This window comes from Balaenoptera musculus, chromosome 14, assembly GCF_009873245.2.
Source record: "Balaenoptera musculus isolate JJ_BM4_2016_0621 chromosome 14, mBalMus1.pri.v3, whole genome shotgun sequence".
Lineage (NCBI taxonomy): Eukaryota > Metazoa > Chordata > Mammalia > Artiodactyla > Balaenopteridae > Balaenoptera > Balaenoptera musculus.
In genome coordinates this window covers 12,551,074-12,563,693 of record NC_045798.1, presented here as the reverse complement: position 1 = coordinate 12,563,693, position 12,620 = coordinate 12,551,074, and the positions used below count along the sequence as shown (strand labels likewise).

Genomic DNA, 12,620 nt, shown 5'->3' with positions numbered 1-12,620 from the left:
TGTAGCAAATTATAATATACAGATAAAGATAAAGAACACTAAATCACCCATAATTCTGTTCTCTCTAGAGATCTCTTTTGGTAAGATTTGGGTGTATATTCTTCTTAATGCATATACTCTCTTTAAGAGACATCACTGGGATCATGCCATACATACAGTTATGTATCCTGACTTTGCTATATTGTGAATAATTTTCACATAGTTAAGTTTTCTTCTCCAATGTAATTTAATAGCTGCACAGTTTTTCATTTACTCATTCATTATTTGTAGTACTATGTGCCAGACACTGTTTTGAGCACTGAAGACATAGCAAAGAACAAACAGATCAGGTCTCTGCTCTCATGAAGCTGACAAGCCAGTTAGGATCTTTCTTACATTCTAATGGAGCATAACTTAGTTAACCAATGCCCTATTGTCAACTACTTAGATTGCTTCTGATATTTAGCACTATAAACAATGCTTCAGTGAACCTCCTTGAAGGTATTCTTTGAACTCCTCAATTTTCTTCTCTTGGATAAATTCCTAGAAGCGGAATTGCTGGAAGAAAGAGGATGTGAGTAAATGAAGGTGCTGGGATTCCCACCTAGATCCAACTCTGGCACCCAGGCTGTCAACAACCATGCTGGTGATACCACTGAATTTGAAAACAGACACACACACACACGCACACACACACACACACACACACACACACACACTAACCAGAGGTGCCGCCAAATGGTTCCTAGCTGGTTTAGATGTGTGGGCTCTATGAAAGAGGATTGGAATCCTGGGTCTGCAAATTACCAGCTGTGTGATTTGTGGCTATTTATCGGTAAAGTGGAGACAGTAGTTCTCACTTTAAGGGTTGTTATTAAGTAAATATTTATTGAGCTCCTATTAATCACTGGCCTCCAAGCTAAAAACTGACAGTCCAGTAGGGAAGGGAGATGTTAGTAAGACATCACACAGATATAAAATTACAAATTGTGTTCTGTGCTATAAGTATGGGATGCAGTTAAGAATGAATAGCAGGGAGACCTGATTTGCGGGGGTGGGGTTTGGGAGGAGAACTGAGATATGAAAGATGTGTAAGAGTTAACCAGGTCAAGGTGGGGATAAAAGTCCCTGAGGAGCGAACAACAGATACAAAGCCCTTAGAAGTTGGTATGCTATTGTATGCCTCTTTCTTTCCAATCTCATAGCCCTCTCACTTGCAGTTCCTTCTGGAAAGATCTCTTCTGAGATCTGATCTTCCCATGGCTGGTTTCTCTCCTCATTTAGCTTTTAGTTCACATGACACATCATACAGTCCATTCTCTGACCATCCTTCTAAAAGTAATCCGCCCATCCCCATCCGTCGCCTTGTTTTATTACCTTATCTTGTTTTAGCTTCTTCATAACGCCTCCCACGGATTCAAACGTTCATATTCGTTTGTTGAACGCCTCCTCCTTCCCAACCCCTCACTTGAATGCAAACCCCAAGAGGAAAGAGATTATTTTTGTTGCTGCAGATTCAAATACTGAATTCTCAGCGCCTGACATAGTAGTTGCTCAATGCATGTTTGAATGAAAAAACAGGGCTTGGCGCACAGTCTGCGCTTGGCAAAAGCCACAAGCGGAAAGTTGAGAAGCTGGGGGCGGGGGCAGGGCACAGACCCCGGCCTGGGTTGCCGCAAGCCACAGTGCCAGGGACAGCCGGAGGGACGCACTGGGGTCGGGGCGGGGCGGGGCGGGGCGGGGCGGGGCGGGGCAGCCCACCCGGAACCAGAGCGCGGCAGCGGCGGCGGTTTCCGGCGGCGGCGGACACTTCCCGCGGAGGGACCGTCCCGTGGCACCTGGTGGGCCGAGGGGGACGCGGCGGGCCGGGAGCGGCGGCGATGGACGACCACAGTCTGGACGAGTTCCGCCGGCGCTGGCAGGAGGAGCTGGCGCAGGCCCAGGCGCTGAGGAAGCGGCGGCGGCCCGAGGCTACCGAGCGGCGGCCGCGGCGGCCCGAGGTGGTCCCTGGGCGCGGCGAGCAGCAGGCCTCGGGGTACCTGGCGCTGGCCCAGGGCCTTTTGGAGGGCGCAGGGCGGCCCCCGGCGGCGCGGGCGACCCGGGCCGAGAGGCAGGAGGCGGCGAGCCGTTCCCGCTCCCCTCCGGCCCGCGAGGCTGCCGGCGGCGGGGAGCAGCTGGTGGACCAGCTCATCCGGGACCTGGTGAGTGGCCGTCGCCTCCCGCCGAGGCACGGGCTGGCCGTCGCCCCGGTACAGACCGCCTAATGAGTTGGAAAGTAACTGTGTGCCGCCAGTGTGGGGGTGGGGAAATGAGTAGAGGTACACACCCCTGTGTGTGTGTGTGCATTGAGTATCTCTGGAAGGTGTGGTTCCCAGCTGGGGGCGATTTTGTCCCCCGTTTTGCCAGTGTCTGCAGACATTTTTGGATGCCACAATTGGGGCGGAGGTGTGTTCGCTGCAAGCGTCTAGTGGTTAGAGGCCAGGAATGCTCATGAACATTCTACAATGCACAGGACAGCACCCACAAAAAATTATTTGGCCTAAAATGTCAGCAAGTATGAGACCGAGAAATCCTGATCCAGAAGGGTTCCTAAACTTTTAACAAGGTTGCCTTTGGGGAGGAGAACTCACGACGTGGTTAGGAAGGAATTTTAACTTTTCTCTATATAGTGTTTGTACAATTCAAGTTTTTCTAACTGTTCATGTATTACTTCAGTTAAAGCAGAAAAAAAACTTTTGATAAGAACCTCCATGCTAATCATAGTGCCCATTTTGTGGGGTATGAATCCCTTCCAGAATCTGGAGGAAGCCAGGAACCCTCTCTCTTTAAAAAAAAAAAAAAAAAAAAAAGCCTCTTTCACAAAGTTGGCACAATCAAGATCACCTGAAACACATTCATGTTTAAGAGTTGGAAAAAGGCAGCAGGTTTTAATGACTTAAGTTGGGCTCAAAGGCAGCGTCTATGGCTTCTCAATTGGGAGTAATTCTGTAATTGCTAAGCTGTTTCCAGAAGAAATGGCTTATTCAACATAATATGTAGTTATATTCAAATAACATTAGTAGCTATAAGATTTCACAAAGTTTCTGGTTCTGTGCTCTGCCTATCTCTAAGGTTAGATATAACCTTTTTTTGTGTGTGTATGTGTGTGTTATAAGCATTCTCATTTAATGTGTTAATTCTTATATATGAAAATTCATATTGGCGTCATGCGTGCTTCTGTAAGAAGCGGGTCATCACTGAAGAAGTCTGACATGTAAAAATTAAATTTTTCAATGCCTTGGGAAGGTGACTTAGCACCTGATAAGCTGTTCAGGCCAGTCCAGATCTACACAGAAGTTATCCCCACAAAAGTAAACTTGTAGGCTGAGGCAAGACCAGCTCTGGGGGTAAAGAGAAACAGGAATGTGGATTATTAGGACAAAGGCACATTTGGGGCCTCGCACATCCTCCCCAGTGAAAGTGGCATTGTATTCAGGAGTCACAACAATCCTGGGAGGTAGGTATTATCAGTCTCATTTTACAAAGGAGGAAATGCAGGTTTTCTGTAATTTGCCCAGGGTTACCCAGCTGCAAGTTCTTGGGATTGAATTTGGATTCAGATCTGTTGGACTTTAAATTTCACCAGGTAGGAGTTCCCTAAACTTGACTTGCTGTAACAATCACATTAAGCCTTATTAAAATCTAGGTTCTGGCCCTTCCCAGCCCTGCTGCATCAGTTTCTAGAGGAGGGGCCCAGAAACCTGGTGATTGGGATGATCAGGTGAGTTTGAGACATTGTTCTCAGCTGTACAGCTTATTTTGGTTTGAGGTCTTGATTCCCTAGTCTTTCTTGTCCTAACATTCCTGAGGCACAGGCATTGATAACAAAAATAGTGGAGCCCTAACTGAAGTATCCTAAAAATGGAAACGGCCTGCCTGCTGGAGGATCCAAGGGACTTCAGAATCTGTTTCATTTATAGTTAGAAAAAACCTGCCCTGGAGTATATGCCCTTGATCCCTTCTGCTCCCTTTGGAATCAGCACATTCGGTTCTGCTAGGCTCTAAACTACCGTGAGGAGCATCCAAACTTTGGGGCACCGCTAGTGGTTTTGTTTTTTTGTTTGTTTTTTGTACTTAGCAACCATCAGTGACACTGCTATAAATAAAAAATAAAGTAATAATAATTCATTGCATGCTTACTTGTTTGTCTCCTTGGTATTGTCTTGTCAGGGTTTAGAGACGTTGTCTTCTTCAGTTCTCCCAATGACCCTCTGCAGTGGACAGCATTAGCCCCATATGACAGCTGAGGTTTAGGAAAGTAATTGTTTTAAGGGACCCACCCAGTATCTTCAGTCTGAGAAATGATGGCAGCCTTTATAGAAAAGGTATTTCAGGGGTTGTAAGTCCCAAAGCCCACAGAGGGCAGGGAGGAAATGCAAATGAGTGAAGCAGGCTACATGTCACTCATTTGATCCTTTTTTTCTTAGTTCATCAGGTGTTGTGTCTTCAGATTCCAGCCATACTTTTGTAATAATTTGTTTCATAACAGCTACCGTTCTTTTTGTCACATTTAGTAGTAAACATAATGGTGTAGATATTGTCTTCACAATACCCCTAAAGAAAAATACTTAACCATTTTTTCTTGAAGCACAGCCCTCCTCTTGGTCTTGTTTCCCCACTTTTTAAAAATTAAAAAAAAAAGGCAACCTCTCTATTGAAGTGTACCAACCATAAATGTACATCTTGATGTATTTCCAAGAGTGTACACATCAATGTAAACAGCACCCAGGTTACAGAACAGCATTACCAGCTTTTCAGAACCCCTATGTGTGCCATTCCACCCAAGGGTAACCACTCACCTGACTTCTAACATCTTATTTTAATTTTATCTGATTTTGAACTATATAAGTAGAATCATACAGCACATACTTTTGGGTTCTTGTGCATAGCATTATGTATGAGATTTATCCCTATGAATATGCCACATCTTACTAATTCTACTGTTGATAGGCATTGTTGATAACTAGTTTGTTGATAGCCAGTTTGGGGCTGTCAGGAATAGTGCTGCTGTGAACATTTTGTACATCTTTTGGAACGTATGTACACACTCTTCTTGGGTATTTGCTTAGGAGTGGAATTGCTGGGTTACAAGATATGTGTATGTTCAGCCTTAGTAGATAATGACCGTTTTCCAAAGTGGTTGTACTGGTTTTTTCTCTTTTCATAGTAACTGGAGTATGTGGAATATAGTATTTCACTTTCTTCTTTGCCATAAATATACCACCACCCAACTGAGACTACATATGGCAACTGAATGTGACCCTAGCATGGATGAGATGATAGTGATGAATTGGAAAATGTAAGCTGTGGCTGGGCTAAAAGCGAGAGCCTCTGCCCAGTTCAGCTGCTTGTTGCCGTGTAGGAATGTGGTCCTGGTGTTGCAGAGTCTTTAGGGTTTTTTCCCCCCAAATTGCAATTATGTATTTTTATGTGGGCTCTATCAGTTTTTGCTACAAAAAACCCCCAAAACTTTGGCTTAAGACAACCAAGATTTATTTAGCTCACCATCTTGCAGAGTGGCAGTTGGGCTGGGCATGAGTGGGCTCATGTACCTGTCTGAGGTTAACTCCTGTCAGCGAGGCAGCTCCGCTTCTGGTTGTGTGTGTGTGTCTGGATTATGTGTCTCATCTTCCAGCACGTTAGCCCTGGGTGGACCTTACCAGAGTTATGAGAGCAGCAAAAAGGCAAGTCCCAGCCCCCAAGGGCTTTTGAAGTCTCTGCCTAGGTCATGTTTGTTATTGTCTCATTGACCAAAGCAATTCATATGGCCACACCCAGAGTCAGATACCCAAATGCTTGAACACAGAGAGGCATAAACAAATTAGGGGACTAGTTAATATAACAATCTACCACAAAAACTCTTCCCACTTCTAGTTTTTGTTAATAGAAAACACCGCCTCTCCTTCGACTAGATTTGCCTTGGGCCATGAGTTTGTGGTCTTTGCCTTATGTCTTCCCAAGAACCCTTTGATCTGTGGGTGACTCCTGAGAAGGAAAATTTAGTTCCATTTGGGGCTCCCCAGAAACTCTGACAGGCTCATCCAGTTGACATGAAAGGGAAATAAAAAGCCGGTACCACCTCCTAACAACCCCTCTCCCCTTTTTCCCCACCTTTGGAGCACTCTGCTATACCAGCACATCCTGTTGTATTTTTGGTGCAGTCTCTCTCACTTCAGTTTTCAGTATCATCACTAGAGCAAGAACAACTAGTACGTTAGCAGTCAGGAGTGAAATTGCCTCTTGATGGGTACGTGAACAGCATCGCCTTGTAGTGTCACATGGCCGGGTACAGGCAAGACCTTTGATGGACAAGCCCAGCTGAAATGAAAACTTAGAAATGACGCCCATTGAGCCTCGTCTTCTCTTGTGAAGCTTTTAGTAATAGTGCTTAGAAACCATCTGTTTTAGGTGGTGAGTTAGGGACACCTAAATTGTCTTCTTGGTATATGGTTGAGTTAGTGAAAGAAATGATACAGCCCTGCATGGAATTTTAGAGGCAGTAGGCACTTTGTCCTTTTTGTTTTTTTTCCCTTTCTCAGTAAACTCAGGCTTCTCACAGTTAGTGAAGTATAATTGCAAGTATGCTGCTGCTTTCTTCACTGTGGTGGTTATGAAATCCAGTTGCTCGGTCCCGTCTCTATTTAGGTGATGTGTCAGGACTCTGGGCTGCAAGCAGTCAGCACCCAACTCAGACTGGCTTAAAAAAAACCAAACTGGAATCTGTTGATTCCTGTAACTGAAAATTCCAGGTGTGGTCCTTGTTCTGGGTGGTTTTATGATGTAACTAGAAGTCTCTCCATCTCTTTTTGTCCTCCCCCCACCCCAGTTTTACTGAGATATAATTGACATAGAACACTGACAGGTACAGCACGGTGACTTGACATATGTATATGTTACAAAATGATTACCACAGTAAGTTTAGTTAACATCAGTTACCTCAATAGTTACAAAATTTTTTTTCTCTGTAGAAATCTCTCCATCTCTCAGTCCTGCTTTCCTTTTGTTGGCTTTATTCATAGCCTTGGCTTTATTCATAGAATTGGCTTTATCCCAATTTGGGATAAAATGGCTGCCAGCAACTCCAGTCTTATATTCTGTCAGCTTAGCAACCCAGGGGAAAGAGAGCATCTGTTTTATGCAGCAGAAGTCATGAACTTAAATTCCCATTGATCCAGACTGGGTCATGGAGCCATCCTCAAACCAGTCACTGACGCAGATTGGCCAGGCCCATATCCACTGCCCACTCATGTTGACTAAGAGTGGGGTCAGCCCCACCTAAGCCATGTTGACTAAGAGTAGGGTGGTTTCCTAAAAGAAAAGCGGGGATGGAGGTTGGGCAGAAACAACAGATGACCACTTTAAGTGGGTAACTGTTTGAAGCAGCACTAACTGTAGCAATGTAAGTGGTTTCTGTTCATCCAACATATTTGTGGGTCAGCTGGGTGCCAGGGAATCAGTAGTAAGCAGAATGGACCCAGTCCCTGAGCTCAGAAGCCTAGTCTCGCTTCTTTTAACTGAAAGGGTAGCATTAATGGAACAGGATGGCTCTGGTTACAAGTCCAGGCTTGGAATCGGGCGGACCGGAGTTCAGATGCGGTCTCTGCCGCTGACTGGTTGTCTGACCTTGGGCAGGTCACTTAGCCTGCCTTACTTATCAAATGAGGACCAGGTTAGTATGATCTTGTGTAGAGGCTGGGACATTCTTAGCACCAAGCTGGCTTACAATAAGTAGACAGTAAATTAAAGCTGGTGCTATTATTATCATTAGTATTGCAGAAGAGTTCATTATACTGTCTCACTTCCTCTTTGCTAAAGCTTATCCCTGGTGAGCCTCTTGCTTCAAGCCGCCCCCTGGAATCCCTGGAGGGCAGGGTCTCTTGTCTTCCTCTTGTAACCCCACCTATGGTACTCAGTGCAGTGAGGGCCCCGTCGGCATGTGTGGAATTGAAATAACATGGGCAGAGCTGCTGCTTCCAACAGCAGCCTTATAAGGAGGCTCTATGATGGTTAGAACCCCTGTGAACATTCAGAGAGGTACGATTTGGGTTTTCAGGCCTGATGAAAGGTTTAATACTGTTGGCCAATATTTATTGCTCACTTTGTCAATATTTAATTTGTCAGAGCCTACATCTATGTTGTCAACAAGGTCAATTTGATGACTTGACTTTCCTCTTTTTTTAAAGTTAGAAACAAGTAAGGAAACTGACTAATACAAGATGAGAAGGCAACCGAGTCAAATGTGAACTCATGCATTGGCTTACCTGGAGTGACTTTCCTTCCTCTTTCTGTCCTTTGCCTTCCTTTTAAGGCTTAACTTGATTCTTGTTCCTATGTTAACTCTCCCCTGATCCCTCCAGCCCAAGGTTCTCTGCCTTTTCCTTTACTCCAACTAAAACGTTCTCTTGTCAGTGCCGTGCATTTTTTTCCTGTTATGAGTGAGCACATGTCTACTTGGGCACGTTTTGAAATGGTCTCTGTGTACACTAGAACAGCTTGTAACTTAGGACGTCTGTTTGTTGAAAGGTTCTGCTGCTTGAAGCAGCCTGGGCTCCATTCATTCACTCCTCAAGTACTCATTAGGTGGCTTCCTGGTACCAGGTACTCTTCTAGGCACTGAGGCTACAGCAGTGAACAAGTGAGAAAAAATTCATGCTCTTATAAAGCCCACATTCCAGGCAAGAGGGAGATGGACAATGACCAAATAATTGTCAGGTAATAGATGCCCTGGAGAAGAATAAAGCAGGTGGAAGGGTAGTGTGTATGTGTTGGGGATGGTGCTATCCAAGAGGGCCTTCCTGGGAAGGTCATGCTTATGGAAGAGGTGAGGGAGCAAGTGTGCAGAGATTTGGGGGAGGGCATTCTAGGCAGAGAATGGCAAGTGCAAAGGTTCTGTGGTGGCCAGGGCCAGCTGGCCTCATGGGCCCATGTGACCTGTGTGGTCACATGGGGCCCCAGGCTTAGAAGCACCCTGTGCTTGGTTTAATGCTCTGTTGTTGCCATCTTGACATTCTTAATATTAAACAAGGGGCCCCTCATTTCCGTTTTCCACTGGGCTCTACAAATTATATAGCCAATTCTGATGGTATGAATGTGCTTGGAGTATTTGGGACCCTTGATGTGAAAATCTTTCCACAAACAAACCATACCCACACAGGCCCTTCTGGGACCGGAAGCTTTTGATAAGGGAGCTCTCCCTCCCCCTCCTGACTTCTTTCTGGAGAGAAAAACTGTATCCCAGTTTAGACTAAAAGGGGGCTTTGAAAGCAGAGGTCGTGCCTCCTCTGCCTCCCTAGCTTTCTCCACTGCCCGGCTTCCTGGGGTCGCCGCAGCCCTCGCTGCCCAATCGTTTAGATTGCTCTCTTGTGTCCACCCCTTGCCAGAGTGCCCAGGGGAATTATACCAGTAGGTGGTGAATGATAATTGCTCTTGAAGTGGGAAAGCCCATTACAAAAAATCAAATCCCATGGACGATTAATGTGCATCTACTGTATGCAGTGCGATGTACCTGTTAGATATTGTAGTGTTAAAGTTCAGTTATATCATCCACGTATGCTGTCAACAAAAATTTATTGAATACCTTTTGCTCTTTCTCATAGCGAGGCAGGGGATTAGGTTAAATGTTAAAAGATAAGTTGGCTTTTTGTGGGCTGCTTGGGAGCTTAACCACTCTTTACAGCATTGTTGCTTCGGAGAAATGATTTCCAGGTTCTAAATAGCTGGCTTCCTGATGAACTTGGGAATACCTTGGGGGCCTATCTCTATTGCCTTTTGTAGACTCCAGTTTTTATTCCATTTTACGTGACAGTGATTTAGCTCTATAAAAGATTTTAGCTCTTTGAGTGTTGATATCATTTCTTATACATTTGCTAACAGTACCTCCCTCCGCCCAGCACCTGGCATGGACCTGAATTCAGATGGTGTTTTGAACATAAAACACCTTATCTTAAAAATGTATTGTTTTTCTTTGTGAAACTATCACATGGTTATTGTAAAAATATTGAGGAAATTCAGAAGAATAGAAAGACGAAAACAAAAATCTCTTGTAATGTCATTGCTCAGTGGCTACAGCTGTTAACATTTTGGTGGACTTCTGTCATTTTTTTTCTTTTGTATAAATAAGAACGTGTTTTGAGACACATTTGGGAATGTAAATGAATGGCTGTTTATCTTGACAGTGTTTCAGACCTTTTTTTCCCCTAATCAACTAATTTTATTTTTCTTAAAGAAAATGTGGGTGAAACTGGAACTCATCTATTCCTTCTGATTGAGATTGTGTGCGTCTACTCCTTAGCAGTATGTAGAAAGTTGAGATAAATTCATGTAGAAAACAGTCTCCTTTCAGTGACAGATTTAGCAGAAATGCTTTGTATCTATTGTTTGAACTCAGGTGCTTTTCTTAGTTTCTTAAAACACCATCTAGAGAGATCTTTCGTGTTGTTTGCCCTGGAGATTACACTGGGAACAAACTTTAAGTCAGTTTCTTCACTTTTTACTGATTTGGCTCTTAGTAATTATCCCTTCTTCTACTAAACAAGAGAAGACAGATTAAATTTCTAACAGTAAGGCACAAAACCAGTCCATTTACAGAATTAGTCTTACATTAGCACATAAGAGTACAAATCAGCCTCCCTGGGGATGGATCTATTTGCAATTTCTCTTAGCGTTTTTGGAGTAAGTCCAGTAGACTTTGGGAAAATCTAGTATTCACTGACTTTGAATTAACAAAGTAACATGACCTCTTTGTGGTGGGTTTTTTTTTTTTTTTTTTTTTTTGGCTTGATTGGGAAAGGATTGATTCTTACATCTTTTGGTAAGTTAGGGTTGTGGTTCTCAACTTTTGGTTTGTATGGGGATTCCTGAGGAAGAGTTGCTTGAGCCCCATCCCTGGGAATTTGGGACATTAGGTCTGAGTGAGACCCTGGGCTTTTGGTTTAAAAAGCACACACACACACACACGCACACGCGCGCGTGCACACACACACACACACACACACACACACACACACACCTCCACAGATGATTTTGATGTATAATACAGGACAAGAGTCACCAATACTGGAGAGAGAATCAATATCTCAACCATTAAAAAAAAAATTAAAACCCAAGTTGTATGTTGTCCAAAGGGTGTCCTTCTTTAAATTTGAAGGAATGTTAATACTTTAAATTTACTGGTCTTCTGTATGGTCTTCTGTAGCATAAATTTGTCCATTCTAAATTATTCTCTAAACATTGTAGTCATACTGACATGTTTATAGTATGACCAAGTTTCCTATATTTCAAGTGTCTCTTTTCTTCTTGGGATATCTTAGTTTCTGAACTGCCAACTTGTCCATTTCCATATTTAAGTTAGTATAGATATAGTTGGTTAATGTGGCCCATAACTTTTAGGGTGGCTGTATGCTTCAAAATAGCCTAGATGGAAGTCTGATAGCACCTTTAATTTTTTTTATTTTTAATTTTTTTTTCTATTTAGAGACTGCAGTTAAATTCTTTTTTAACATCTTTATTGGAGTATAATTGCTAAAAATAGGGGACGCTTCATGAATTTGCGTCATCCTTGCACAGGGGCCATGCTAATCTTCTCTGTATCGTTCCAATTTTAGTATATGTGCTGCCGAAGCAAGCGCTAATAGCACCTTTTAGATGGCAGGGTATTTCTCTGCACACTAGTAGCAAGTAGTAGTTTTTGGTTTTTTTTTTTACTTTGTGAACCAGGGTAGTACCAAATGAGAGTGCTTAGGACCTTCTTGCTGCTGCTATTAAGGTATATGTGGTTACTGGGCTGCAGCCTCTGTCCAGGATGTGGCTCCACATCCTTGTCAAATTATGCTGTACCTATAAAAGAATTAGATATTTAACCACAGGATCAAGCATGCTCGTAACTCTCAATCTTTTGTAAGGTGTTCCCCAAGTGATATGTTACTAATAATAAGAGAGAGAAGTTTATGAGTGATTTACTTAACCTTGAAGCTGCTCTAGTTTTTTCTTTTTTGGTATAATAACATCACTCTAACTTACCTGCATTCCACTGTTACCTCCTTAGTAGAAAGGGAAGTAGGTTACCTAGACTAATGTCTCTGGAGTTGTGCATAAGAGCCCTTGTGAATGTGCTGAACACAAGACTATTTGGGAATAAAGATTAGATTTTCCGTGAAACAGACTCTGAGATAGAGATTTGCATGCAGGTGGTTTCGTGGGTTGGCCTTTCTGAGGGGTCCCACATAGAGGTCTTTATAGTCAGCTGTTGAGTAGTCATTGGGTGCACACTGCCCTCGAGGAGGGAGTGTAACCTGGAATGAGGCAGCTTTTTGGCCAAGGGCAGTGCCTGGGAAGGGACACAACTATGAGCCAGTGGCAGGCAGCATTCTGGGCATCTGGGGGGAAAGTGTCATGGATCCAGAGGGGGAATCTGAGTGACCCACCACAGCCTCCACTACAAGAGCCAATGATAGAATGTCTTGCCAGAAAGATTCTAAGGGTGCAACATGAAACTTCAGCATTTGGTCTCTTGACCTTGTGGGTCTACATATTTCTTTTTTTTTTTTTAATAAATTTATTTATTTGTTTGTTTGTTTTTTTAATTTTTGGCTGTGTTGGGTCGT

At 43.5% G+C, this 12,620-nt stretch overlaps 1 protein-coding gene and 1 non-coding gene across 2 annotated transcripts in view; one reads left to right on the top strand and one right to left on the bottom strand.

The window, feature by feature from the left end:
- Positions 1–1,761: 1,761 nt before the first annotated feature.
- The window catches only part of FBXW8 (F-box and WD repeat domain containing 8), a 130,553-nt gene continuing 119,694 nt past the window's right edge, over positions 1,762–12,620 (top strand). Inside the window, exon 1 of the mRNA XM_036824077.1 lies at positions 1,762–2,180. Coding sequence (XP_036679972.1) covers positions 1,860–2,180 — 321 coding nt within the window. The 5' untranslated portion in view covers positions 1,762–1,859. The remainder of the gene's footprint in view (positions 2,181–12,620) is intronic.
- LOC118880431 lies at positions 11,541–11,645 on the bottom strand. The gene has a single exon (XR_005016302.1). It is a non-coding gene; the product is annotated as a U6 spliceosomal RNA (small nuclear RNA).